Source organism: Chenopodium quinoa, unplaced genomic scaffold, assembly GCF_001683475.1.
Source record: "Chenopodium quinoa cultivar QQ74 unplaced genomic scaffold, ASM168347v1, whole genome shotgun sequence".
In the NCBI taxonomy this organism is placed as follows: Eukaryota; Viridiplantae; Streptophyta; class Magnoliopsida; order Caryophyllales; family Amaranthaceae; genus Chenopodium; species Chenopodium quinoa.
In genome coordinates this window covers 1,333,703-1,359,163 of record NW_018744137.1, presented here as the reverse complement: position 1 = coordinate 1,359,163, position 25,461 = coordinate 1,333,703, and the positions used below count along the sequence as shown (strand labels likewise).

At 37.5% G+C, this 25,461-nt stretch overlaps 4 protein-coding genes across 5 annotated transcripts; 1 reads left to right on the top strand and 3 right to left on the bottom strand.

Moving 5' to 3' along the window:
• Window positions 1-242: 242 nt before the first annotated feature.
• Window positions 243-3,479, bottom strand: LOC110693039 (cinnamoyl-CoA reductase 2-like). Its single transcript, XM_021870159.1, has 5 exons — window positions 3,063-3,479; window positions 1,518-1,681; window positions 1,231-1,426; window positions 729-1,098; window positions 243-557 (listed from the first exon to the last, which is right to left on the bottom strand). Exons 1-5 carry the CDS (start codon window positions 3,268-3,270, stop codon window positions 464-466), a joined length of 1,032 nt encoding a protein of 343 aa, XP_021725851.1. The 5' UTR covers window positions 3,271-3,479; the 3' UTR covers window positions 243-463.
• An 809-nt stretch (window positions 3,480-4,288) lies between these two features.
• On the bottom strand, window positions 4,289-9,184 carry LOC110693037. 2 transcript variants are annotated; one of them, XM_021870157.1, is made up of 11 exons: window positions 9,019-9,184; window positions 8,862-8,919; window positions 7,908-8,031; window positions 7,729-7,811; window positions 7,356-7,561; window positions 6,918-7,109; window positions 6,632-6,838; window positions 6,000-6,153; window positions 5,822-5,885; window positions 5,677-5,742; window positions 4,289-5,577 (listed from the first exon to the last, which is right to left on the bottom strand). In XM_021870157.1, the coding sequence occupies exons 1-11, from the start codon at window positions 9,057-9,059 to the stop codon at window positions 5,501-5,503; spliced, it is 1,272 nt and encodes a 423-aa protein (XP_021725849.1). In that variant the 5' UTR covers window positions 9,060-9,184; the 3' UTR covers window positions 4,289-5,500. The 2 variants fall into 2 exon arrangements, with proteins under 2 accessions (XP_021725849.1, XP_021725848.1); XM_021870156.1 differs by having other exon boundaries at window positions 7,729-7,823; window positions 9,019-9,183.
• Window positions 9,185-18,559: 9,375 nt separating this feature from the next.
• On the top strand, window positions 18,560-20,770 carry LOC110693105. Its single transcript, XM_021870229.1, has 3 exons — window positions 18,560-19,236; window positions 19,338-20,024; window positions 20,179-20,770. Exons 1-3 carry the CDS (start codon window positions 18,560-18,562, stop codon window positions 20,768-20,770), a joined length of 1,956 nt encoding a protein of 651 aa, XP_021725921.1.
• Window positions 20,771-20,947: 177 nt separating this feature from the next.
• LOC110693035 (protein MAINTENANCE OF MERISTEMS-like) lies at window positions 20,948-25,327 on the bottom strand. Its single transcript, XM_021870154.1, has 4 exons — window positions 25,052-25,327; window positions 21,831-23,138; window positions 21,331-21,751; window positions 20,948-21,243 (listed from the first exon to the last, which is right to left on the bottom strand). The coding sequence occupies exons 2-3, from the start codon at window positions 22,623-22,625 to the stop codon at window positions 21,377-21,379; spliced, it is 1,170 nt and encodes a 389-aa protein (XP_021725846.1). The 5' UTR covers window positions 22,626-23,138; window positions 25,052-25,327; the 3' UTR covers window positions 20,948-21,243; window positions 21,331-21,376.
• Between the last annotated feature and the right edge of the window lie 134 nt (window positions 25,328-25,461).

Here is a 25,461-nt window from a genome sequence, read left to right as displayed (position 1 = left end):
TGATTTGAACTCGAGCTGCAAATAGATAAATAAATCGTCATATGGTAAATGGCTCTCCTTAAGTTTAGATAAATGTGAGTTAAGGTTCATGCTGGATAGTTGTTTCTGACTTGCTGATCGATGGATTCTTCCCTCCATGAATGATCTGCTCTAGTTATAGGTTTAGGTAGTTTCGGCCAGTGCACGAGTCTCTTCACATACTTTATTCTATTTTAATTACAAGATATCAAGAAAATGGTGTATACCAAATAAACCAACCATAGAAGAGAATAGTTGGGAGAGGATTTTGATATTGATTTTCATTGCTGAAGTTATTTGTGCATTTAATCTTCAAAATTACATCAAGTAGATGAAAAATAATGAATTTTCATTTAGTTACAAGCTTTCAATCATATTCTGTTGCTGAACAAAGAATGAGGCCATATGTACATGAACTCCATTCAGTTTGGACAGTGTCGTCTTACTAGTGCTGCTGGAATTGACCATCAAAATTCACCATCAACTCGTTGAGTTTCTTGTTGCTTATCCGTTGCGGGTATACTCTTGTATCCTCTGAGCTGCACATAATTAAGCTTAAGATTAATATATGAGGTAATAGCTCTTTTACTCTTCTATGTCATCAGAAAATAGGAATACTAAAGAAAGGCAGTCATAGGTTGGCAGAGAGGAAAGTCGTATTATTATGGTATGATTTAGAGTACACTTGTTTCTAATGCTAGTGTAATTACCTTTGAGGGGGAGAGGACATAAACATGGAGGCAAGCTTCACAGCATCTTTGTGGCAGTTGATGACATGATTGAAGCACAAATAACGTCCGTATGATGAGATTTCTTCAAAGATGCAAATATGGGCATCTACCAAAAACCAGAGATCTACAGCCACAAGAACTCCATTTTCGTACATCTCAGCTGCACCTTTTAGATATGACGGAAAACTCTGTTTGCTATTATGTGCAGCAGGATGAGTAGCAGAAGTTTTACGCAAGTTATTATCCAACAACAGCCCTCCATTAGCCGACACCATGCTCACTCCTCTGTCCATTGCAAGTGCCCACGCTGTCTTCTCTGCTAGTGTTTTTGACAATGCATGCCAAAGCTGTTACAGTTTATTCATGTTAAATTGGAATCAGTTGATCATATTTCTTGCTGCAACGTTCTTGAACTTTAAGAACAGATTAGAAATTAGCCTTGATGAGAAGCAGAAACACTGCTAGCCTGTGTGAGTACCTTTGAATTTCTTACAGAAGTTGATATCGCTCCAACTCTTTTCATCGACATCACAAGACAATGATGCACCATCACGGGTATCTGTCCACACAACAGCTGTGGCAGAAGAAGTAAAGATGACCTTATCTATGGTGGGTGTCTGGGCACATGCTTCCAGAACATTATGTGCTGCTCTCACTTCTATGTCTGCCATATATTCCTGCAATTTGCCAATCCAAATGCTGTCAAACACAATCTTACTTCCTGAAAGCAAGTAATTACTGTGTAGTAGGCATCAGCAAGCGGCGTACATCATAAATAGGATGCTCAATCCGAGGCTCGAATATGTAGAACAATGCAGAGCAGCCACTAAGAGTGTCAAGGATACTGTGATAATCCAATAGATCAGCATGAAAGATCTTCAGGTTTTGTTTTTCATCCCCAGTACATTGCACTTTCATACTTTGCAACTTCCCTGTAAAATATAGCTTTTATAATTAACAATTTTTTTTTCTTTTTTTTTTGAGAAATTAAAATTAACAAATTTAAGAGGCTTAATAACAGTATTTTAGTGTACTTAATTAGTCTTGGTCCAGTGGTGAGAACTGAAAAGCCGAATTTGTTGCCAAGAAGTTGTGGCTTGGCAACAAATTCAACTCCCGCGAAGGGCACTTTGGGTATACCATTTTTTTATATAAAATATCATACCCTTGAAGGGGTCAAGGCTCTTCCTAAGATGAGAGGCTATTGAGAATTTGAGACCACCCTATGCCAAGATACTAAGTCCTTAATACGGAGTACATGTCTTTTTTATTACCTACCAAAATACTTATAATAATAAACAAAAAGTAGTACGAGTATAGTACGGAGTACACAAGAGTTGAGTAAGTTGAAATGTTGAATATAGCATAAATAAATTAAGTTTCAACATGAAAGACTAGACTAGTTCAACAAAAATAAACCGAGTTTAGTACGAGTAAGTTGAGCCAAAAAAAAAAAAATACTTTTGCAAAATACTTCATCCGTCCCTTAATTAGATTCCTATATTTAGCATTTATTCCTCACGTAATAACGAGAAGTTGGAATCTAATTAAAGGACAGAGGGAGCATAAGAGTAATAAGACTATTTCCATTATACATATACGTATTTGAAAATAGATTTCAATGATACGAAGTGGAGTGTTCAACAATAATAATTTATCAAACGTGATTAGTTTCCAAATTTGTACAAAAACGTGAGATAATGTAAAATTACAACTGGACATACGGACTACCATGAAGGTGTTAGACAAAAACCTGTACTCTAGTTTTTTAAAATTCCAGATATTTCTCAATTCTCATTATTATTTGATTAGATGTAATATATAAATAAATTAAAATATGCCATTAATTATTATAATTCACTTTCTTTGGTGGGGGATGAGAAATTGGAAATTGGGATTAAGACACTGAACAATAAAAACAATATTGATTACTCCAAAATTAAAGAGAGGAAAGAATCAAATTCCAACATGAAAAGACATAATATGACTGTTGATCACGTTTCACAGATATTTTGGCATATTATATTATATTCCTCGAATTTCACTTATGAAAAACAGCATCTTGATTATCAAGTTAAAATAAAATTATTAAATACATTATTATAAAGATTTTAGTTACAAATCTTGTGTTAGTGTATAGAGAGAGCTACAAGTGTTGTCACGTTAACAACAATTATTCTTTTAATTAATAGGACTATCTCGGACTTTTGAGTACCATCTTCGAGACTTTATCAGTTTAGCAGATTGATGCGAGGAAATCAAACCAAGAACAAAAATATAGAGAAAATTAAAAATGATGAGAATGAATGAAACCTTTGGAATGAGATTGAAGAGCAGCATGAACAAAGTAACCTCTTTGCAAGAGAGTTTTAACAAGTTCAGACCCAAGTGACCCTGAAGCATCCATTACACAAACTGTCTTTTGTTCCCTTGAAATTACTGATGCTGAATTTGGGTGCTGATGCTTCATTCCGTTGTCGCCGCCACCACCACCGCCTCCGCCCGCTTCTTGTGGGGGCATTTTAGGGAATTACTAATAGGTAGGGAGAGAAAAGAGTAGGAGAATTTGGTTGATAGATTAGCTAACAGCCTAACACCAACATTTCAAACAGGCTGATGTCTGCCTAAATATATATACTTCAGGGGTAGTTTTGGTATTTCACTAGTTTGAAATTTCAGATTAGTTGGGGGAATGGTAGTTAGTAGGAAGCGGGAAATGACGAGAAACACATACTCTTGACCCATTTAATTGATTACTCTTTATTTATTTAAATAAATCTCTCATTAATATTTATTACGAAATAAAATTAAACCAACAATTTCATGACTCGTGGAATCAAATAGTTCTTTGCTAATTTTCTGCCACGAATTAGAGCATTAATCCAGAATTATTTTCAAGTTTTGTGGACAAGAAAAAACTTTAGCATTTCGGCTAATTATTTGATGGCTTACTATCTCCGTTTCTATATAGTCGGTCACACTTGATTTTCCTAATATAAAAGTTATTAAATTTGCATTTCTTAAAACTACTCCGTATCTTAGAAATTTAGTATACATTACTTCATTTATTATTATTTTTTAATTATCGCAAGATGTTTTCTTAAAAAGTATATTTCAACGAGGTGAAGAGTAAAAGATTGAACAGAAAGGTGTTCAAGTTATTTCAATACATGTATCTATGAATATTTACCTTTTTTTTATTATTAATTCTGTAAAATACATATCATAAAAATACGAGGAAAAAAAAAAAAAAAAAAAAGAGGAAGTAGGTGTAATTGATGACTTGAAATAGTCAATATACATTTATATCAATGTGATATAGTCTTGTATATTTATAAACCCAAGTTATCAATATGAAACTCCATAATTAGGGAACAGGTAAACAACAAAAATAGAATTAAAAATGGGAGAAAAAGAATAGGATGTCAAAATTACGTGTGAAAATGGAACAAAAACTAGAGGAAATGAAGAACACTCAACAATTGAACATAGTACAAGTGCTCAAATTGTATACGAAAATAAAAGAGAAGAGTAATAAGTAATCATAAAATAAGTAGTCCATATAATTTATTATTGCAAGAAAATAGACCTAATTTTATGTCCAAATTTATACCACTTCTAGTAAAATTGACAACTAAACTACAGTACATTGAATTAATTGAAATAGCGAGGACAGGAATACAGCAAAAGTTCTGATGTTTTTGAGGTAAAGTGTACAAGATTATTTATGACCTTTCATCAATAATTAACCTGAATTTCTGCATAAATTTATCAGGCTCACCTAAATCGAATAATACGGAGTATTAGAAAAAAAAAAATACTCGAAATTGTTATGTGTAAGTAGTACATAATTCGTTTAACACTTTAAGGTAATGGCCTTGTTTGACAAATGGCTGTTGGCGGTTGGATGTTGGATGGTTCACTTGGCTTGTTTGGCAAATGGCTGTTGACGGTTGGCTGTTGGATGGTTCACTTGGCTTGTTTGACCAAATGTTTGGCTGTTTATAGTGGCTTTTGAAATTGGCTGTTTAAGCTGGCTGTTTATAAAAGTGTTTGGTAAATTAATTGTTGGTTTTTGGCTGTTTATTAGATAATTTGTGGGCCAACAAGCCAAAAGCCAACAAAAAAGCTACTCAAAGCAGCTTTTTCATTTTGGCTTAAAAGCCAGCTTTTTCGTTGACTAAAAAGTCAATTACCAAACACATTTGTTGGTTGTTTGACCACCTAAAAAAGCCAAAAGCCAAAAGCTAACCAAAAAGTCATTAAAAAGCCAATTACCAAACATGGCCAATGTGTAGTTCACCTTATTTTACAAGCATCAATAGGGGTGTTGGATCGCAAAACTCAAACCTGTCGTTGTAATAGGATCATACCAACTTAAGCAAGCTCAGAAGCTAACTTTGATCTCATGAGAGCCAGATGAATAAATCCAGCACGGTATGTGTGGACTCGAGATACTCCTATCTGGTCAGTTAAAACCTTTACTGCTATATATGCCACAGACTTCAAAACAATGCCATTGTATGTGGACTGTGATTGAGTGATTCCACATAATTTGATGTGCTGGCCTCACTCATTTGAGAAACAAGTGACGCCTAGCAAAGCATCCAGTTGTGTATCCAGTAGCTCAAATTATAAGCCTGATTTCTTGTTTTTCGCTACCTCAGCATTGATCTTTGCTCTGAATGAGATTGTGATCGTGTCACTACCCTCTTATGTACATATAGGAGATTCCGGAATTCACAAGGATGTCAAAATGAGAATTCCTCGGGTAGTTCTTGATATTTTCCCAACAGATACTTCTTGAAGCCTTGTTTCAGGTTTTTACCTGCTCACAGAGGTAATATGATCAAAGAAATTGAGTAAGTCACGAGTCTTTATCTATTCTAATATCTTCATACATAAGACAGAAGCTTGTTCATGTTACCTTTAGGTTGGAAGAATGATATGTCCTTCGAAAGATTTGACCGAACAAGTTCCACAAGATCTTCCCCTGACAACATTTTGGAATAAGCTCAGAGAACATTTAGAAACTGTAAAATCATCTGCTTAAAGCCGCCTGCTTTCCTTACCAGCTATACACTTTTCTCCATCATTGGTATTTATCAATAAAGGAGTTATCGTAATTTCCTTCATCTGCGAAGGCATAACCCCGCAATAATATCAGAAGATAGTATATGGCAACAATAGCAATATGAGTTGCATCAAGCTTCTAAAAATATTGAATTTATACAAAGGAAATTCTTAAACCTTGGCAAAAAGAGCCTTTGATAGCTCCAAGGGATCAATACATGACGGGCCTGAATTAAATGCAGGAATGTACTTGCCATTCTGATATCCAGCTAGGAAGTGAAAAGCAGCTTGACCTGGAGAAAGCTTTGAAATAGCAGGAAGGACTCTGGAGCTGATTACAAAAGGAAAAGGCATCCAAAAAAAGTCTATTCATAAGAAGATTTTGGATGTTGTTTTCAACGACGATATGGAGAAGGCAATATCTGTGATAAGTACCACAGAAGAAAGTCTATGGATTTAATTCCTCTACTACAACAAAGCCTGTAGGCTGTAGCCTATGAGTTAACAGAACAAACTCAGCTGTTGTACAGAGACTGACTTTGACATCACACAACTACACAAGGCCATAAGCAATATCAGGGACATGAACACTCTTTACCAATGAGAATAGCGCACTTGGGGCATTGGAGGAATCTAAACGGTCAATATGTCAATTACACACTCTGTTGGGGCAAAGACACTCGACTATTTTCTATGAACTAGTTTGTTGTATCAGCTAGAATTTTTTTAGTTAAACGATAAGAATATGGAAGGAACATGTAGCCATGAAACGTAACAGAAACACAGCAGCACTAAAACGATTTCTTTACCTATCAGAACATGCAAGGATAATAGCAGCAGGCAATTTGTACAAGCTTGGTGAGTCAGTGTTGGAATTTTTGGCTCGAAAAAAGGGTGCAACACCTTGAGGAGCAAGAATAACACCTGGATCTGCAGACACTAACAGATTTGAAGAGCTCTGAATAATGTCTTCTGGTGCAAACAAGAGTACTACTAATTCTCCCAGCTCCAGAATCCTGTATTAGTATAAACTTCAGCAATCACAAAACATACATTTCAAACACTTTGAAAGCCAATGGAAGCAGAACAGTTTACCGAGCTGCCAGTGGGATGCCTCCTCGAGCTGCTAATATAGGTTCTGATAAAGCTGCCAAACTTTGTTTGACTCCATTTGCATCAGCAAATGCTTTACCACATAAAATAAGAGAAGAACGCTCAGTATCAGCAGCTAGAAACCCCACACTTCCTTTAGAATGAAGCCCAGTTGCGCTCTCTATTGCTTCAGTACTGCAGAGACAAGAGTAAGAATTGAACAGTTTAGGAAACTCATTACATCAAAACTAATGGAGGGAAACTAGGTAGAAGCGTAGAACTGCCCTTATTGTCAAATTCAGTTTTTTTTTATTAACAGAAAATAATCCCTCAAACTACAGGCATTCATTCACATATATTCCACAGTTATACATCACAACATCAGTAGACCAATTCATAAATTCCACGTGGAATGCTCTGACTAAGTCTATATCAACACACCTTATAGAGGAAGCAACATAAGTTGTTACAGGACAGGTATCATGTGAAACTGCACGAGTTGTGGCATTCCAAAGAATATTCGAAAGGGAGAGTATAGCTGATGGACTATCACTTATCACACGGACTTTTGCAGAACACCTTGATGATGATCCAACAGCTCCATCATGAATAAAAATGTTTGAGATTGATGACAAATGACTAGTGACCTAAATCTCATTTCAACAAACAAAAGACTAAAATCAAAACCTGACAATTGCCATCCACTTAACATTCTAAGTTGGATATTTCATTTAAACAATGTGATGATAATATAATTCATAATCGCAATAAAAGTGAGAGAAAATCCAGTTAGCCGTAAAAGATTCACACATGCCTGTTTCAGCAATTTACTGAACTGTGCCTTTGAAATTTCTGAACATTCTCCAGTCACAGTTCCCCTGACATGAATCGGGAGCCCTGATAGAGACTCTGCAAAGATTAAATGAAAGCAGAAGCTTCTGAGCTATTATGCTAAAGAACTGGGGAAGGAAAATAAGGGCAACAATTTGATACCTGTAACGGTTGCACCTTTCTGCGTTAGTTCAGATGTATTCAAGTTCAGAAAAAACTTGTCTTCCACAATTACACCTCTAGCAGCCAAAGCTGACTGCAGGCCATATGAAGCTCCAGGGTCTCCCTTCAGCGAATGAATGAAAAAAAATGGGGTAAACCAAACATTGCAGGGTGCACAAGAGCAAACAACATGGTCAGAAATAAAGGATATGTATCTAAAGTAACACAACCCCAACGCTTCTTACAATTATGACAAACATAGTCAATATGTGCAAATTAAAGTCGTGTGATTGCCTCCTCTTAAGATAGATAAACTTCGATAAATAAAACCAAGTATCCTACTGGTAATTGTAATCCGATGTATTAATCATTCACTACCTGAACAAATATACATTCATGACCTTGATTGTTTTGTGGGAGCTCCATTCTTTGTTAGCAGTTTATCCCAAGTCACAGACTTTGATTGCAATTCTACTAATTCCTCCAATTACAGTGGCATAAAGAGCCAAGGGAGTAAAGCTGACCTACAAACCTACCAAAACTTTTTTACAACCTTGAAAAATTAGTGATCATTTGGTTGATTATGAGGTATTTTGAGTAAAATTTTAGATATTTGTAACAGAAGAAAGACCAGTTCCCAAAAGCCTAACATAATCCACCCATAGAGCTTAGAGGGTGGTGCCAACTTCCACCCATTGTCCCAAAATCCATACTCCATATATACTTCATTTCGTCTCAAGTACTCATGTCAAATCCTCGACACTATAACATAGATGTGGACACTACGACACTTCATATTGGCCAAAAACACATAAAATTTTCACAAATTAATCTAACATACATACAAGAAGTATCAAAATTTCGGGTATAACTTCCCTTTTCATCCCAATTTGTAATAACAAAATGGCAAATCAAAAAGTCAATAGAGTAATACTAAAAAAAGGGGAAATTTACATGGTAAATCCTGTGATGCAAGCCAATTGGTGGTGGAGCTTCCGGAGAAAACAAGTACCTGGTCAAATGTTAGTAGAAACAGAGAAAACCCCAGAAAAAAATTTGAAAAGATGAAAGAAAAACAGAAGAAGATTGATAGAGTAAGAGAAAAACTTGCCGGAAGTTGCGGTTCAGTGATAATATCGTCTTCTTCTTCATTATTTTCTGGTTTAACTTCCGTTTTCCGGCGACGCCAATAGTTAATCGCCGGTGTACTAGAGCTGATCATTGGGAGAGGTTAAAAAATCAACTCGTTACTTAAGCCGGGCCAAGATTCAGATCAAAAATCCTTGTCCACGGCCCGTCCAAAAAAATTATATTCAGCATTGGCCTGGCCCAATTTGATCAACTCTAGTTTGTACTCTGTAGTAAATATCACCAAGGATATGTTAACTTCAGCTTAATTTTACTTTAATTCAACTTCAATTAGTTCAGTTCAATTTAGTTCAGCTCTTAATTTTTTTCTCTTATAAAATATTCATTTCAGCTCTATTCAGTTCAGCTCCAATTTGACCTGATTTGTTACTAACCTGACCTGAATTCAACCGGCATGTTCCTAACCTGATCCAAATTTAACCCAACCTGTTACAAACCCGACCTGAAATCAACCCGGCTTGTTATTAACCAGACCCAAATTCAACCCGACTTATTATTGACCCGACCCAAATTTTACCAGACCTATTACTTACCCGACCCAAAATTTTAACCCGATCTGTTACTAACCCGACTCGAAATCAACACGACTTGTTATTGACCCGACCTAAATTCAACCCAAATTGTTCCTGACCCGATTTTAAATCACCGTAAATGCAATTTAGACCACCTTATTATTGTTGATCAAATCATCTTGTCTAGGGAGACCAAGTCGGTCCAAGCCAGCAAAAGAAAGGAGCATCATCCTCAAATTTAAGAGTTAAATATAGTATATATTTGTTGTATGGTCAAAGGAGATTATTATCTTCCTAAATTATAGACTATAGTTTACTAGTATTTTTCCATATGTATTATAGTCAAAGGAAATAATTAGCTTGATAAAAATGATAAATATCTATTTATAGTTAGTTGAACCCGAATATGACTTGATTTGGAAATGACCCGACCTGATTGTAATATGCAAATTATTGACTTGAACATAACCTGACTTGAATCCGAGAATGAACCAACTTGGAAACGGCCCAACCTGATTATAACCCGCAAATTATTGACTTGAACCGAACCTGACTTGAACCCGAGATTGACCCGACTTGAAAATGACCCGACCAGATTATAACCCGCAAATTATTGACTTGAACCGAACCCGACTCAAACCCAAGAATGACCCGAACTGATTCTAACCCACAAATTGGAAACGGCCCAACCTAACCTGATTATAACCCGCAAATTATTGACTTGAACCGAACCTGACTTGAACCCGAGATTGACCCGACTTGAAAATGACCCGACCAGATTATAACCCGCAAATTATTGACTTGAACCGAACCCGACTCAAACCCAAGAATGACCCGAACTGATTCTAACCCACAAATTATTGACTTAAACCAAACCCAACTCAAACCCGAGAGTTACCCTAACCCGTTTTAATCTGTGAAAACCCGAATTAAACCCGACCTATTGTTCACCCGACCCGAATGTAACCCGACCTAAACCCGACCCAAACCCCGATAAGTAGTATGACCCGACGTGACCCGACTCAAGCATGGCCCAACAAAACCGGCCAGCATAGGTTATGGAATTAATCCGAATTGACCCGACCTAAACCCGACCCGTTTACTCGAATTGACAGCTCTACCCGAAACCTCCAAAATTTCTCAAAAAGCGTGGATATTAGCCTTCAATTTTGGAATTTTTGACTTATTTTTACCCGGGAAAAAAAAATTGTAGAAATGTTTACCATGGTCTCTAATACCCTCCGAGAGTCCAATTGGCTGGGTGGAACCATCCAATTTGCCTTTACACGACCAATTTACCGCTTAACAACTTGCGCCGATTTTATTCACTCAAGACTACCACAACACATTTATAACAACATATAATGATTATATATAGTTCCAACGGCATTATATGACCCCGAGATGTATCCCTAAAATCTAAAGGCTTTTCGACACCGGGCCCCCAAACCTCTAAAATTTCTCAAAAAGCAAGGATATCAGCCTTTAATTTTTGAATTTTTTTTTTTTTCCTTTTCTTCACCCGGAAATAAAAATTTCCGATATGTTTACCTTGGTCCCTAATACTCTCCGGGAGTCCAATTGGGTGGGTGGAACAATCCTATTTGCCTTTAAAAGGCCAATTTACCGATTTACAACTTGCACGATTTAATTAACTTAAGCATACTACGAACCTTTATGACAACATATAATGATCTTATATAGTTCCAAACGGCATTATATGACCCCGAGATATATCCCCTAAAATCTCAATGCTTTTCGATACCGGGCCTCGAAACATTCGAAATTTTTCAAAAATCGTGAATATTAGCCTTCAATTTTGGATTTTTTTTACTTTTTTACGCCTCGATATTAAAATTGCCTAAATGTTTACCATGGTCCCTAATAACCTCCGGGAGTCCATTTGGGTGGGTGGAACCATCCAATTTGCCTTTAAACGACCAATTTACCGGTTTACAACTTTCCACCGATTTAAATAATTCAAGCCTACCACGAACATTTATGACTACAAATAATGACCATATATGGTTCCAAACGACATAATATGACCCCGAAATTTATTCCCTAGAATTTCAAGACTTTTCGACATTGGGTCCCGAAGACTCCTAAAATTCTCAAAAAGCGTAGATCTTAGCCTTCAATTTTGGAATTTTTTGACTTTTTTTTTCGCCCGGAAATAAAAATTTCCGAAATATTTACCATGGTCTCTAATATTCTTCGGGAGTCCAATTGGGTGGGTGGAACCATCTAATTTTCCTTTAAACGCCAATTTACCAGTTTATAACTTGCGCCGATTTCGTTAACTCAAGCCTACCACGAACATTTATGACAACATATAATGATTATATATGATTCCAAACGACATTATATGACCCCGAGATGTATTCCTTAAATTTTCAAGGCTTTTCGACATCGGGCCTCGAAATCTCCAAAATTTCTCAAAAAGCGTTCAATTTTGGAATTTTTTTGACTTTTTTTCACCCGGAAATAAAAACAGCTGAAATGTTTACCACGGACATCCAAGTGGATGGGTGGAACCATTCAATTTTCCTTAAAACAACCAATTTACCGGTTTACAACTTGCACCGATTTTATTAAATTAAGCCTACCACGAACATTTATTACAACATATAATGATCATTAATGGTTCCAAGCGGCATTATATGACCCCAAGATGTATCCCCTAAAATTTCAAGGCTTTTCGACACTGGGCCTCGAAACCTCTAAAATTTCTGAAAAAGCGTGGATCTTAACCTTCAATTTTGGAATTTTTTGAGCTTTTTCGCCCGAAAATAAAAACTGTCGAAATGTTTACCATGCTCTCTAATATACTTCGGGCGTCCGATTGGGTGGGTGGAACCATCTAATTTTCCTTTAAACAGCCAATTTACCGTTTTACAACTTGCGCCGATTTCATTAACTCAAGCCTACCACGAACATTTATGACAACATATAATGATTGTATATGATTCCAAACGACATTATATGACCCTGAGATGTATTCCTTAAATTTCAAGGCTTTTCGAAATCGGGCCTCGAAATCTCCAAAATTTCTCAAAAAGCGTTCAATTTTGGAATTTTTTGACTTTTTTCATCCGGAAATAAAAACAGCTGAAATGTTTACCATGGTCCCTAAATCCCCTAATACCCTCCGGACGTCCAAGTGGCTGGGTGGAACCATCCAATTTTCCTTTAAATGACTAATTTACCGGTTTACAACTTGCACCAATTTTGGAATTTTACCACGAACATTTATTACAACATATATATAATGATCATAAATGGTTCCAAACGACATTATATGACCCCGAGATGTATCCCCTAAAATTTCAAGGCTTTTCGATAGTGGGCCTCGAAACCTCTAAAATTTCTGAAAAAACGTGGATCTTAGCCTTCAATTTTGGAATTTTTTTACTTTTTTTCGCCCGAAAATTAAAAATTGCCGAAATATTTACCATGGTATCTAATACCCTCCGAGTGTCCAATTGGGTGGGTGTAACCAACCAATTTACTTTTAAACGGCCAATTTAACGGGTTAATACTTGCACCGATTTCATTAAATCAAGCCTACCACGACACACTTATGACAACATATAATGATCATATATGGTTCCAAACGGAATTATATGACCCCGAGATCTATCCCCTAAAATCTCAAGTCTTTTAGACACCGGACCCTGAAACCTACAAATTTTTTTGAAAAAGCGTGGATATTAATCTTCAATTTTGGAATTTTTTGACTTTTTTTCTCCCGAAAATAAAAAATGCCGAAATGTTTACCATGATCCCTAATAACCTTCGGGTGTCCAATTGGTTGGGTGGAACCATCCAATTTGCCTTTAAACGACCAATATTAATTTACTAATTTATAACTTGCACCGATTTCATTAACCCATGTCTACCACGAATATAATGATCATTTATGGTTCCAAACGGTATAATATGACCCTTAGAAGTATCCCCTAAAATCTCTTTTTTTTTTTATTGAAATTGAGCCGCGAAAACTTCAAAAATTTTCAAATGGCGTGGATTAACCTTCAATTTTGGAATTTTTTTGGCTTTTTTACGCCCATAAATAAAAATTGCCGAAATGTTTACCATGGTCCCTAATATCCTCCGGGAATCCAATTAGGTAGGTGGAACCATCCAATTTGCCTTTAAACGACGAATTTACTGGTTTACAACTTGCACCGGTTTCATTAATTCAAGCATATCACTAACATTTATGAAAATAAATAATGATCATATATGGTTCCAAACGACATTATATGATCCCGAGATGTAATCCCTAGAATTTCAAGACTTTTAGACATCGGTCCCCAAATACTTCAAATTTATTAAAAAAAACGTTGATATTAGCCTTCAATTTTTGAATTTTTTGACTATTTTTCGCCTGGAAATAAAAATTGCCGAAATATTTACCATGATCCCTAATACCTTTAGGAGTCTAATTGTGTGGGTGGAACCAACCAATTTGCCTTTAAACAGTCTATTTACCGGTTTACAACTTGCGACGATTTCATTAACTCAAGTTTACCACGAACATTTATGAAAACATATAATGATCATATATGGTTGCAAACAGCATTATATGACCCCCAGATGTAGTCCCTAAAATCTCAAGACTTTGCGACACTGGGCTCCGAAACCTACAAAATTTCTCAAAAGCGTGGATATTAGCTTTCAATTTTGTAAATTTTTGACTTTTTTCGCCCGAAAATCAAAATTGTTGAGATGTTTACCATGGTCCCTAATACCCCCCGGTAGTCCAATTGGGTGGGTGGAACCATCTAATTTGCCTTTAATTGCCAATTTACCGGTTTACAACTTGCACCGATTTCATTAACGAGCCTACCACTAACATTTATGACAACAAATAATGATCTTATATGTTTCCAATTGACATTATATGACCTTGATATGTATTCCCTAGAATCTCAAGGATTTTCGATACCTGGCTCCGAAACCTCTAAAATTTTTCCAAAAGCGTGGATATTATCCTTTTATTTTGGAATTTTTAAACTTTTTCCGTTCAGAAATAATAATTGACGAAATGTTTACCATGATCCCTAATACCCTTCGAGAGTCCAATTGGGTGGTGGAACCATTCAATTTACCTTTAAACGACCTATTTACCGGTTTGTAACTTGCACCGATTTCATTAACTCAAGCCTACCACGAACATTTATGACAACAAACAATGATCATATAGGGTTCAAAACGGCATTATATGACCCCGAGATGTATCCCCTAGAATTTCAAGACTTTTTGACATTGGACCCCGAGTCCTCTAAAATTTCACAAAAACGTGGATATAGCCTTCAATTTTGGAATTTTTTTACTTTTTTTCGCCTGCAAATAATAATTTCCGAAATGTAAACCCTGGTCCCTAATACCCTCCGGGAGTCTAACTGGGTTGGTGAACCATCCAATTTGCCTTTAAACGACCAATTTATCGGTTTACAACTTGCACGGATTTCATGAATTTAAGCCTACTACAAACATTTATGACAACATATAACGATCATACATGGTTCCAAACGGCATTATATGACCCTGAGATGTATCCCCTAAAGTATCAAGATTTTTCTATACTGGGCCCCGAAACCTCCAAAATTTCTCAAAAAGCGTGGATATTAGCCTTCAATTTTTAAATGTTTTGACTTTTTTTTGCCCGGAAATAAAAAGTGCTGAAATGTTTACTATGGTCCCTAATACTCTCCGGGAGTCCAATTGGGTGGATGGAAATATCCAATTTACCTTTAAACGACCAATTTACCGGTTTCCAACTTGAACCGCTTTCTTTAATTCAAGCCTACCACGAACATTTATGACAACAAAATAATGATCATATATGGTTCCAAACGACATTATATGACACCGAGATGTATCCTTTAGAATTTCAAGACTTTTCGACAACGGGCCCTGAAACCTCCAAAATTTCTCAAAAAACGTGGATATTAGCCTTCAATTTTGGAATTTTTTGACTTTTTTTTTGCCCGAAAATAAAAAGTGCCGAAATGTTTACCATGGTCCCTAATACCCTCCGGAATTCCAATTGGGTGTATGGAACCATCTGATTTGCTTTTAAACGGCCTATTTATTGGTTTACAACTTGCACCGATTTACTGGTTTACAACGGCCAATTTAATTAACTTGCACCGAACCCGACTTGAGCCGAAATTGACCTAAACCCATTTTAACCCGTCAAAACCCAAATTTAACCCGACTCGTTACTAACCTGGCCTTAATTCAAATCGACTTTTTACTAACCTGACCTGAATTCATCCCGACCCTTTCCTAACCCGACCCGAATTTAACCCAACCTGTTACAAACCCGACCCGAAATCAACCCGCCGACTTGTTATTGAACAGTCCCAAATTCAACCCGACTTGTTACTGACCCAACCCGAATTTTACCAGACCTATTACTTAATCGACCTAAAAATTCAACCCGATCTTTTACTAACCCGACTCGAAATCAACATGACTTGTTATTGACCCGACCTAAATTCAACCCAAATTGTTCCTGACCCGATTTCAAATCAGCTTAAATGAAATTTAGACCACTTTATTATTGTTGATCAAAGCATTTTGTCTAAGGAGACCTAGTCGGTCCAAGCTAGCAAAAGAAAGGAGCATCATCCTCAAATTTAAGAGTTAAATATAGTATATACTACCTCCGTTAACATTTACTTGCAACTTTGGAATATTTTTTTCACTCAAATAATACCCCAAAGTTGCAAGAATGTTAGCGGAGGTAGTATTTGTTGTATGGTCAAAGGAGATAATTACCTTCCTAAATTTTAGACTATAGTTCCCTAGCATTTGCCATATGTATTATAGTCAAAGGAAATAATTAGCTTGATAAAAATGATAATTATCTATTTATAGTTAGTTGAACCCGAACATGACCTGACTTGGAAATGACCCGACCTGATTGTAACTTGCAAATTATTGACTTGAACATAACGCGACTTGAATTCGAGAATGACCCAACTTGGAAACGACCCAACCTGATTATAACCCGCAAATTATTGACTTGAACAGTACCTGACTTGAACACGAGAATGACCCGAACTGATTATAACCCGCAAATTATTGACTTGAACCGAACTCGACTCAAATCCGAGAATGACCCGAACTGATTCTAACCCGCAAATTATTGACTTAAACCGAACCCGACTCGAACCCGAGAATTACCTTAACCCGTGAAAACCCGAATTAAACCCGACCTATTGTTCACCCGACCCAAATGTAACCCGACCTGTTATTAACCCGACCTAAACCCGACCCAAACCCGATAAGAAGTATGACCCGACGTGACCCGACTCAAGCATGACCCAACCCAAACCCGACCCGCATAGGTTATGAAATTAATCCGAATTGACCCGACCCGAGTTGACCTAACCCACTCTTACCCGATCCATACCCGACCAAACCTGATCCGTTTACCCGAATTGACAGCTCTAGTTATAATCCACGCTTCTAGGCCAATTTCGAGAATATTTTCTATATTGAAGTAAATGTTAGGGGTGCCCCCTAAAGTTATAAAAGTTGATCCTAAAATCCGAACCATAACATACGAGTACCTATCAATAAATCCATAAAGCCTACATAATGAGTTTGGTTTAATTATATGGCTATTTCAGAATTTTGTTACTTCATACATTGATAATTAAGGTTTCCAAGTGATATTCGATCACTAATTCAGCTTCCCAAGTGCGCTTGTTAGCTTTTGCCAATACAAAATTCCGATTTCAAAAAAGAAAGTGAATTGCTAAATCGCGTCCGGTATTTACCAGGTAACGTCCGTATTTTAACACGATCTTACAAACATGCCCCCTTTTAATTTCCCTAATTTACTATTACCCTAATTTACTTCTACCCCTTATAAATTTACCCTATTTTATTTTCACCCCACCGGCCACCAAACAGCCACCACCACCAGCCGCCATCCACCATCCACCATCCAGGACTTGAAATTTTTTTTTTTAAAGAAAAAACTTTTGTCAACAACAATTTGCACAAGGGGTGAATGGACGAGTTTACGGAATTACAGTCGCCGTCGGAGAGGTCACCTGTGCGTACGGAATCGGTGAATTTTTAGACTTTTTTTTTTATATTTTCGTAATTGCCAGAGGAACGCCTGATATTTTAGAATCTACCTAGGAACATTCTAAAATTTCAGGCATTCCTACCTGTGTTCGCCTGGTATTTTAGAATGTTCCACGGTAGATTCTAAATTTCAGGCGTTCCTCTGGCTTCATATAAGAAACGCTTAGAAATATAGTCTCATCCATGGGACATACTAAATTATTAGACGAACAATGGTAGCAACGCCTGAAATTTTAGAATGTACCACGGAAGATTCTAAAATATTAGGCGTTTCTTCCGTGGTACATTCAAATTTTTCAGGCGTTTCCTATCTGTTTTGATTTTATTATTATTATGTTATTTAAATATTATTATATCATTATTATTATATGATTTCATGGGTTCTTAAGTAGTTTGTTTTGTGGTTATAGGATTCAGAATTAGAAAATGGCAGTGATGGTGTGAATTACAGTGGCCATTTTCAAACCGACACTGTGTTTCGTACTTTTGATGCTGCTGTTGAATGGGCGAAAGATATTTCGCGAACAACCGGATTTTAATTCGTCTCATTGTCGTACAAAAAAAAACCACTGATGGTCGGCTGTATTGATATTTGGCTTGCGATCGCAGTCGAAAGAAAAGGCCAAGAGATTTGGAGAATGTGATTCGCGAGGACACTAAAACTAAGTCCGTTGGGTGTCCTTCTACATCAAGATTTATTATGAGAGAAGCACCGATGGTTGGAGGATCCGTGCTAAAAATGATGTAACCGGCACCCATAATCATCCATTCATTGTGTATCTTGAAGGTCATCGACAAATCAGCGGTCTTAGTGCAGGTGCAAAACAGGTTGTGCGTAACTTAACGAGGTCAAAGGTTGCGCCTCGTAATATCATGGCAACCATAATTGAGCAATTTCCTGAAGATCATCCAAACATCAGGCATATCTACAATTGTAGAAGTGAAATTAGAATGGAGGAGTCTGAAGGAAGAGGAGTGGTTCAACAATTTCTGCATTTGGCTAGAGAGAGTCGCTACATTTACTGGGTTATGGTTGATGACATCGGCGTTTTACAGCATACATTCATGGTGCATCCGATCATGTGCAACTTGTTACGCACATATTCGTACGTGATTGGTATGGACTCTACATACAAGACAAACAGATACGGCATGCCATTCTTTGAGATAGTTGGGGTTACACCGAAAAATCAAAATTTTCTTATTGGATATGTCTTCATGAGAAACGAGACACAGGCTAGTTATCGATGGGTGCTTCAGAGATTGAGGGATTTGATCGGATACCAACGGGAGCCATCAGTGTTCTTAACTGACCGTGAGCTTGGACTTTGTGCAGCATTGAAAGCTGAGTTTCCCCACACTATGCATTTACTCTGTAGGTGGCACATTAATAAGGACGTCGAAGCTTATGTGACTGGATTGTTCAAGGACAAGACGGTGGGTGCAAAGTTCAAAAATGGTAGATGGAATCGAGTCATGAATGTTACATCTGAGCCGGAATATGAGTTAGCCTTGCAGAGATTGAAAACAAGTTGGCTCGGTATCCGAAAGTTGTGGAATACGTTGAGACTACCTGGCTCCCTCATAAAGAGAAATTTGTGACGTGTTGGACGAACAGAGTTCTGCACTTTGGTAATGTTTGTACATGTAGGGTTGAGAGTCTGCACTCGACAGTCAAGAGTTGGATGGAATCATCAACTGGTTCTTTGGATAAGGTATGGGCTCGAGTACATTGCCAGATTGGAAATCAGATTGTTGGAATACGTAACGCTTTAGAGGCTAGTAGATCTAAAGTAGGTGAGAAGTACAGGCACATGCCGTTGCAGAGGCTGAATAAAAAGGTTTCTCATCATTGTTTGTTTGTTCTTTACGATGAGATACAAAGAATGAGAGGGTTAAGTTATGAGGTGCATGAGCGTTGCGGTTGTGCTCTACGGATCACCCATGGGATACCATGTGCTTGCCAGATTCATGATTCAATGCGTGATAAGAAGGGGTTGTATTGCAGCCAAATTCATCCATTTTGGCAGAGCCTTGTCATTGGTGATGGTGTTGATATTCCGGAATTCGTCGACGAGTCGGCAGAAGAAGCAGCACATTTTCGTTCACTTGTCGACGAGGTTTTGGCTAGTGACCCTGTTACAGTTCGAAATGTTTCTCGCATCATTGAAGATGAAATGCATCCGAATCATTCAGATCTTGAAGAGCCAGAAGTGAATCACTCAACACGGGGTCGTCCACGGGATCATTCAACTAGGCGTAACCGTAGCCATTTTGAGAATGTTGAGCGTAACAGTAGCGGTAGTAGAGGGAGAAGGCCGAGCCAACATAGTTCAAGGCTAAACCGTCAAACTGAATCCGGTATATATATATATATATTTTTTTGATATATATTTTTCTACCAATTACGAATTTTATATTAATTTATTTTCTACCCATTACGAATGTGTATTTTTTTCACTTGGAAATGGATTCAACATCGAACAATGTAGGTACGCTCACTTGCTTCCCGGACCTATATTGCCTTACATAACCGGGTGGAATGATGTCATTGGTGATGGTAATTGCGGCTTTCGTTGTGTTGCCGCCTTCTTCATGGGTGATCAAGAGCAATGGAGGTTAGCTCGACAATTCATGGATAATGAGATTACTGGTTATCCGCACTTATACAGGAGGATTTATTACGAGGCAGGTGGTTTGGATTTTGAGATACAACGTATTCGTTGGAGCGGTGGCCCATGTGGGGAAAGACATTGGATGGTAGCCTTTCAGGATTTGTACGTAATTGCTACCTTATACAATGCAACCGTGATTTGTTATGGCATTGGACAGACACCAACGAGCTACTATCCGTGCATCACTGTGTTACCGTTGCGGGCCCCCGACAATGGTACTGCACCAACTCGAGAGTTTGTTATAGCAACTGTTGGTGGGTCTCATTTTATACTTTTGCAGCTTGACCAAAACCACCCGATTCCCCCGATTGCAAATGTTTGGTACCGGGCTCGTGAACCTAGCGTTATTGGATGGGAGAAACGATACCAACATAGAATTAGTTTGTGGGAAAGATTAGTCGCAACTTGATAGATGTAATACGTTGATTTTTTTGTCTGCACTTATGATTTTTTTTTTTTTTGCACTTTGATTTTTTTTTTTGTTTTAGTTATTTATTTATTATTATTATTATTATTATTATTATTATTATTATTATTATTATTATTATTATTATTATTATTATTATTATTATTATTATTATTATTATAAGTTAGCATGCCAAAAATAATTATAAAAAAAACACTAACAAGTAAAGTGCTAATGTCCGTACAAATATTAAAAGTGTCCGATTACAATCATAAAAACAAAATAATAAAAGTGTTCAACTAACAATTAAACTGTTCAACCAAGAATAAAATTGTCTAGCGTAACTCAAATCATAACCCACGCATAACATCCCAATCACGAAGGGCCTGTGTAGCCATGGCCTTAGTCTCACGGGACATGGGCCCATGCGACTCAGCTAGTGCACGCTGTGTGAAATCAACGAAGCGTCCAACCCACTGTAAAAAATATAAGATGTTAAAAAAATCAATACAAATAATGAAATACTAGATAATAAATACACGGCTAAAGGAAAATGTACTTACATAATCAGTATTGGTCCTCTCGGGAAGACCGCGACCCTGAGGTACGTCAGGGGGTGACACACGAGGGTGAGAGTATCTGGACCAACCATGGAATGTAATCGTCCGTGCATGTAGGACTGCCGCGACTGAGTCTAGTGTAGCGAGCCACTGGTAGACAATACGCAGCAAATGGAATAAAGCTCTCCCACATGTGTATGGACGTCTCAGCCGGGAACTCAATATTATACATCTTAACCTTCTTCGGTCTCTTGGCCTTCTCGGGCCTAATAGGGTACCTATGTATACCTTGTACTAACCCAAGCTGTCTGACAACTCGATCAGGCATATATGGCTCAATGATGTTGCGATACCGTAAAAATCCCGAGAACAACGTCGTAGGAACAACACTGGCAGGGTCAGGTCCGTAAGGCAGCCAGTTTACCTGCATAATCAAACAATAAATTAGTCACATAAGAGTAACGCGATACAAATCACAACTAAATAATAAATTTCATATTTACCTCAATGTCAATCAACACGTCAAGTCGAGCACGAAAAGCATAAAGTCGATCTGGGCTCTTCGGTGGCGAACCAACATCCCATAACAATGCACGTGGACGTCCAAGCTCCCTAGTCAGAGTGCCCTGCTGAGGGCGAAAGCATGGAAAATACTCATAAATCCACGCTTGAAGAAGCGTGAGACAACCAGAGATGGAATCACAATCTGCCCGTGAGGCCTGCCCTAACTGACGGTACAAATACGCTAAAGTAGCAGAGCCCCATGAGTAGGAACTAGTGACAAATGTACCCTCGACAGGCTGAAGCTCATGGATGATGGAGGGATGAAGTCTATTACCACTCTTGTCCACAAAGAGTGATGAACCTAGTAAAATCCACAAAAAGGACACCACGTAGATCTCAAGGGGCCTCTCAACATTGAAGGTCGTCTCGAGGACCCTCGAAGAAAGCGCGCCACTAGGCGCGTAAGTGGGTTTACGTAGCTCCTCGACAGGCAAATCCATCATGAACGAACAATACTGTCGTAACTGTAGGGGGTCCATAACAGTAGAAACCATAGTACCATCTACAGAGATCCCAAGGATATGATACACGTCATGTAACATGATAGTTATCTCACCGAACGACAAATGAAAGTTGTTAGTGTCTGGCTGCCATCTCTCCACGAATGCTGAAATCAAGGGCCAGTCGAGGTGCTGATACATAATACCAGGAAGATGTAATAGCCCGCTCTGATCTATCGGGGCTAATGTCTCTGGTAATAACGACTGTCGCAGCTGATCTAGTGCAGTGCACATCTTTCTCCTACTCAATCATCTCAAAACACCTCGCTCCATACCACCCCAAATTGCAGCTGCAACATGACCACCATATCTAGGAATAACGCTACCATCCTCTGGACCACCGGCCATCGGCGTACTCACTAACCAGCTGTCCTGTATCAGAGTCCGACTACGACTAGTCTCCTGAGTACTTACAAATCTTCCATCAGCACCCCTATTCGTATGAATAATGTCATCAGCCTCCTCCTCATCGTCATCGTCATCGTCATCGCCCGATAAACCCTGTTCTCCTATGTACGAGTACTCGGGACCTAGTGACTCACCCTCCTCCTGGTCAGACTCGAAACCCGACCCATCCCTCTGAGACCTTGAATGATGACTCTGTGCTGCGGAGGTCGAACTCGCCATATTAGCATTAGGGACTAGTCCCGTCTCGGTACGAGGCTGAAAACGATATCGGTCTCTCTCCCTCCTAATTGACGCGTTCAAGCGCCGTGATACAGCGTGTCGTGTTCCCGAACCCTCAATCTTAATTTTTTGCAAAAGGAAATTAAAATAAGTCTAATTTTAGTTCATAATAATAATAATTATACTAATAATAATAATTAGAATAATAATAATAATAATAAAAATAATAATAATATATAACATCAAAACAACAATAATAATAACAACAATAACACTTGTGGCAACATTTTATTGCATCCATTCCAATTTTATTGCATCCATTCCTCCCTCTTTCAAAATTGAATCAACTGCCTGATTTAATTTTACAATGCTATATCATGAACCATCGCACTAATACATTCACAAACCCCTCCGCCCTATCTGAAATTCCATCTATTCTATTTCTACTCGACATTTTTACACTGCTGTTGACTAAAATAATTACTTCCCGCATCCCACATTATTTTGCACCTTTGTCTTTGGCACAAGATGATGAATTGGGGTTGGAATATTAGTAGAGAAGCAAGAGACTATTACTTGAAAAGTCGAGTGTGCAATTATTTTGGGACTCCAAAAAAATGCAAGTTCACAAAACAATATGGGACTAAGGCAAAAGTATCATGAATCAGGTAATGTGCCTCTAAAAACAGAGCTTTGCTATATTGGTATCAACTACTTTCAGTAAAGAATCAGGACTATAACTTGACCCTCAGCTATCGAGGCATGTCACATTTAACAATGCATATTTCTAATTATACATTTTTTTGTATAAACTGAAGTTGTTCTAAATTCTAATAGCTCATTTTGACCATCAGTAAAACTATAATTGCTCTTTTTTTTTTGACAGATCATATAGATCGAGGAAAGTTAAGTAATCAGATAATTTTGAATGGAGGGAGTTGGGAGTGTACATTCTCTAATACATTCACAAACATAATACTTGTATCAATTAAGGCATCTTATTACAATGAGTATATACTCTCTCTAAACTATATTGAGCTATTGATTATACACTTGTACACCAATGAGATAAATCAGTTTATACCCTCTAAATCTTATAGGCATTTTGTTTCTTAGAGATAATTCTATGCCTCGCTGTAAAGAGATCCCAAGCCAGCTACATGAGTTATAAGGAATTGGGATTATTGGACCACTCGGAAATAGGAGTATGCAAGCTTTGGATTTTTTCAAAAGCACGATGAAAAACCACTTGCTGAAGAGAGCAGTAATCTTCCTTTCCAGTGGCCAATACTCAGTATAACAATCAAATACACTCACCTTAGGGCTTACGCTTTCGATTATGATACAATAAAGCACTTACATGAGCAGTAACCTACCAAGTTGAAATTCACAATTACCATTGGAAAAATGTAAGACCTTGGCAATTTATGATTGATCATCAACAACTAGTAAACTAAACATCTTGTACCAAGGGATATACCATCGCTTACTTTAATCATAAGAGCTTAAATTGAGCTTCAATTTGTCTAGCTACTAATGATACTAAGGCAACAACAATGCACCACATATATTGCTCATCCAAAAGTCTAAAAACTTATTACAAGAACAACTACAATTAAATAATAACAACTACAATTTATAACAAGCAATTAAAAATAATCAACATAATATAAAAAAACAACCACATATGAAAAATAGTTTAACAACAATATAATAACAGCAACAGCAATATAATAATAACAGCAATATAATAACAGCAACAACAATAACAAAAACAACCACATATGAAAAATAGTTTTAAAAAAAATAAAACGCCCAGAGATTTAGAATCTCTAGGCTACGAACGCCTGGAATTTTAGGATCTCCGGCCGTATGTTCGAAAATTCCAGGCGTTCGTGTTTCGTCTGGGATTTTCGAACTTACGGCCGGAGATCCAGAATTTCCGGGCGTTTCTAGCCTAGAGAATCCAGATCTCCAGGCGTTCCTTGGAGTCGACGGAAAATTAAAAAAAAAAAAAAAACGAAACCACTAACCTGTTCGCCGGAGACAATCCCTTTTCCTTTCTGATTTCTGTCCATCTGCGTACCCTTGAACCGTCAACGCTGAAGTTTCTTACAAAAAAAAAAAACTTGGTGGCTGATTATGGTGGTAACCGGTGGTGGTGGTTGATATTGGGTTGAATTTTGGGTGAAAGAGAAAGGGTGGGTGAAAAGGGTGAAGAGAGAGAAAGGTAAAAGTTAAAACAAAAGGTTTTGATGGGTTATTTAAGGAAGGGTATATTAGTATGTATTTTTAAAAATACGGACGTTACCGGTAAATGCCGGACGTAATTTAGTACCCCAAGAGAAAAGGCAATCTGACGGCGGGAAAATTTTGACCGACATGTAACCATTCGCCGTGGAAGGAATGGACCGCAGACCCCAAAAGTCAGTAGCACACCAAC

What these genes read in the sequence shown, in the direction of transcription:
- LOC110693105 (XM_021870229.1), top strand. Translation starts at nt 18,560, where the DNA reads ATGGCAACCATAATTGAGCAATTTCCTGAAGATCATCCAAACATCAGG. An exon ending in AGTTGGCTCGGTATCCGAAA is followed by an intron (nt 19,237 to 19,337) that starts GTTGTGGAATAC and finishes TTGTACATGTAG; the next exon opens with GGTTGAGAGTCTGCACTCGA. An exon ending in CCGAGCCAACATAGTTCAAG is followed by an intron (nt 20,025 to 20,178) that starts GCTAAACCGTCA and finishes CGAACAATGTAG; the next exon opens with GTACGCTCACTTGCTTCCCG.
- LOC110693039 (XM_021870159.1), bottom strand. Translation starts at nt 3,270, where the DNA reads ATGCCCCCACAAGAAGCGGGCGGAGGCGGTGGTGGTGGCGGCGACAAC. An exon ending in TCTTCAATCTCATTCCAAAG is followed by an intron (nt 1,682 to 3,062) that starts GTTTCATTCATT and finishes TATATTTTACAG; the next exon opens with GGAAGTTGCAAAGTATGAAA. An exon ending in CAACTTCTGTAAGAAATTCA is followed by an intron (nt 1,099 to 1,230) that starts AAGGTACTCACA and finishes ATAAACTGTAAC; the next exon opens with AGCTTTGGCATGCATTGTCA.
- LOC110693037 (XM_021870156.1), bottom strand. Translation starts at nt 9,059, where the DNA reads ATGAAGAAGAAGACGATATTATCACTGAACCGCAACTTCCG. An exon ending in TGCATCACAGGATTTACCAT is followed by an intron (nt 8,032 to 8,861) that starts GTAAATTTCCCC and finishes CATTCGCTGAAG; the next exon opens with GGAGACCCTGGAGCTTCATA. An exon ending in GGCATCCCACTGGCAGCTCG is followed by an intron (nt 6,839 to 6,917) that starts GTAAACTGTTCT and finishes ATACTAATACAG; the next exon opens with GATTCTGGAGCTGGGAGAAT.
- LOC110693035 (XM_021870154.1), bottom strand. Translation starts at nt 22,625, where the DNA reads ATGTGCACTGCACTAGATCAGCTGCGACAGTCGTTATTACCAGAGACA. An exon ending in ACGTGTTGATTGACATTGAG is followed by an intron (nt 21,752 to 21,830) that starts GTAAATATGAAA and finishes TTGATTATGCAG; the next exon opens with GTAAACTGGCTGCCTTACGG.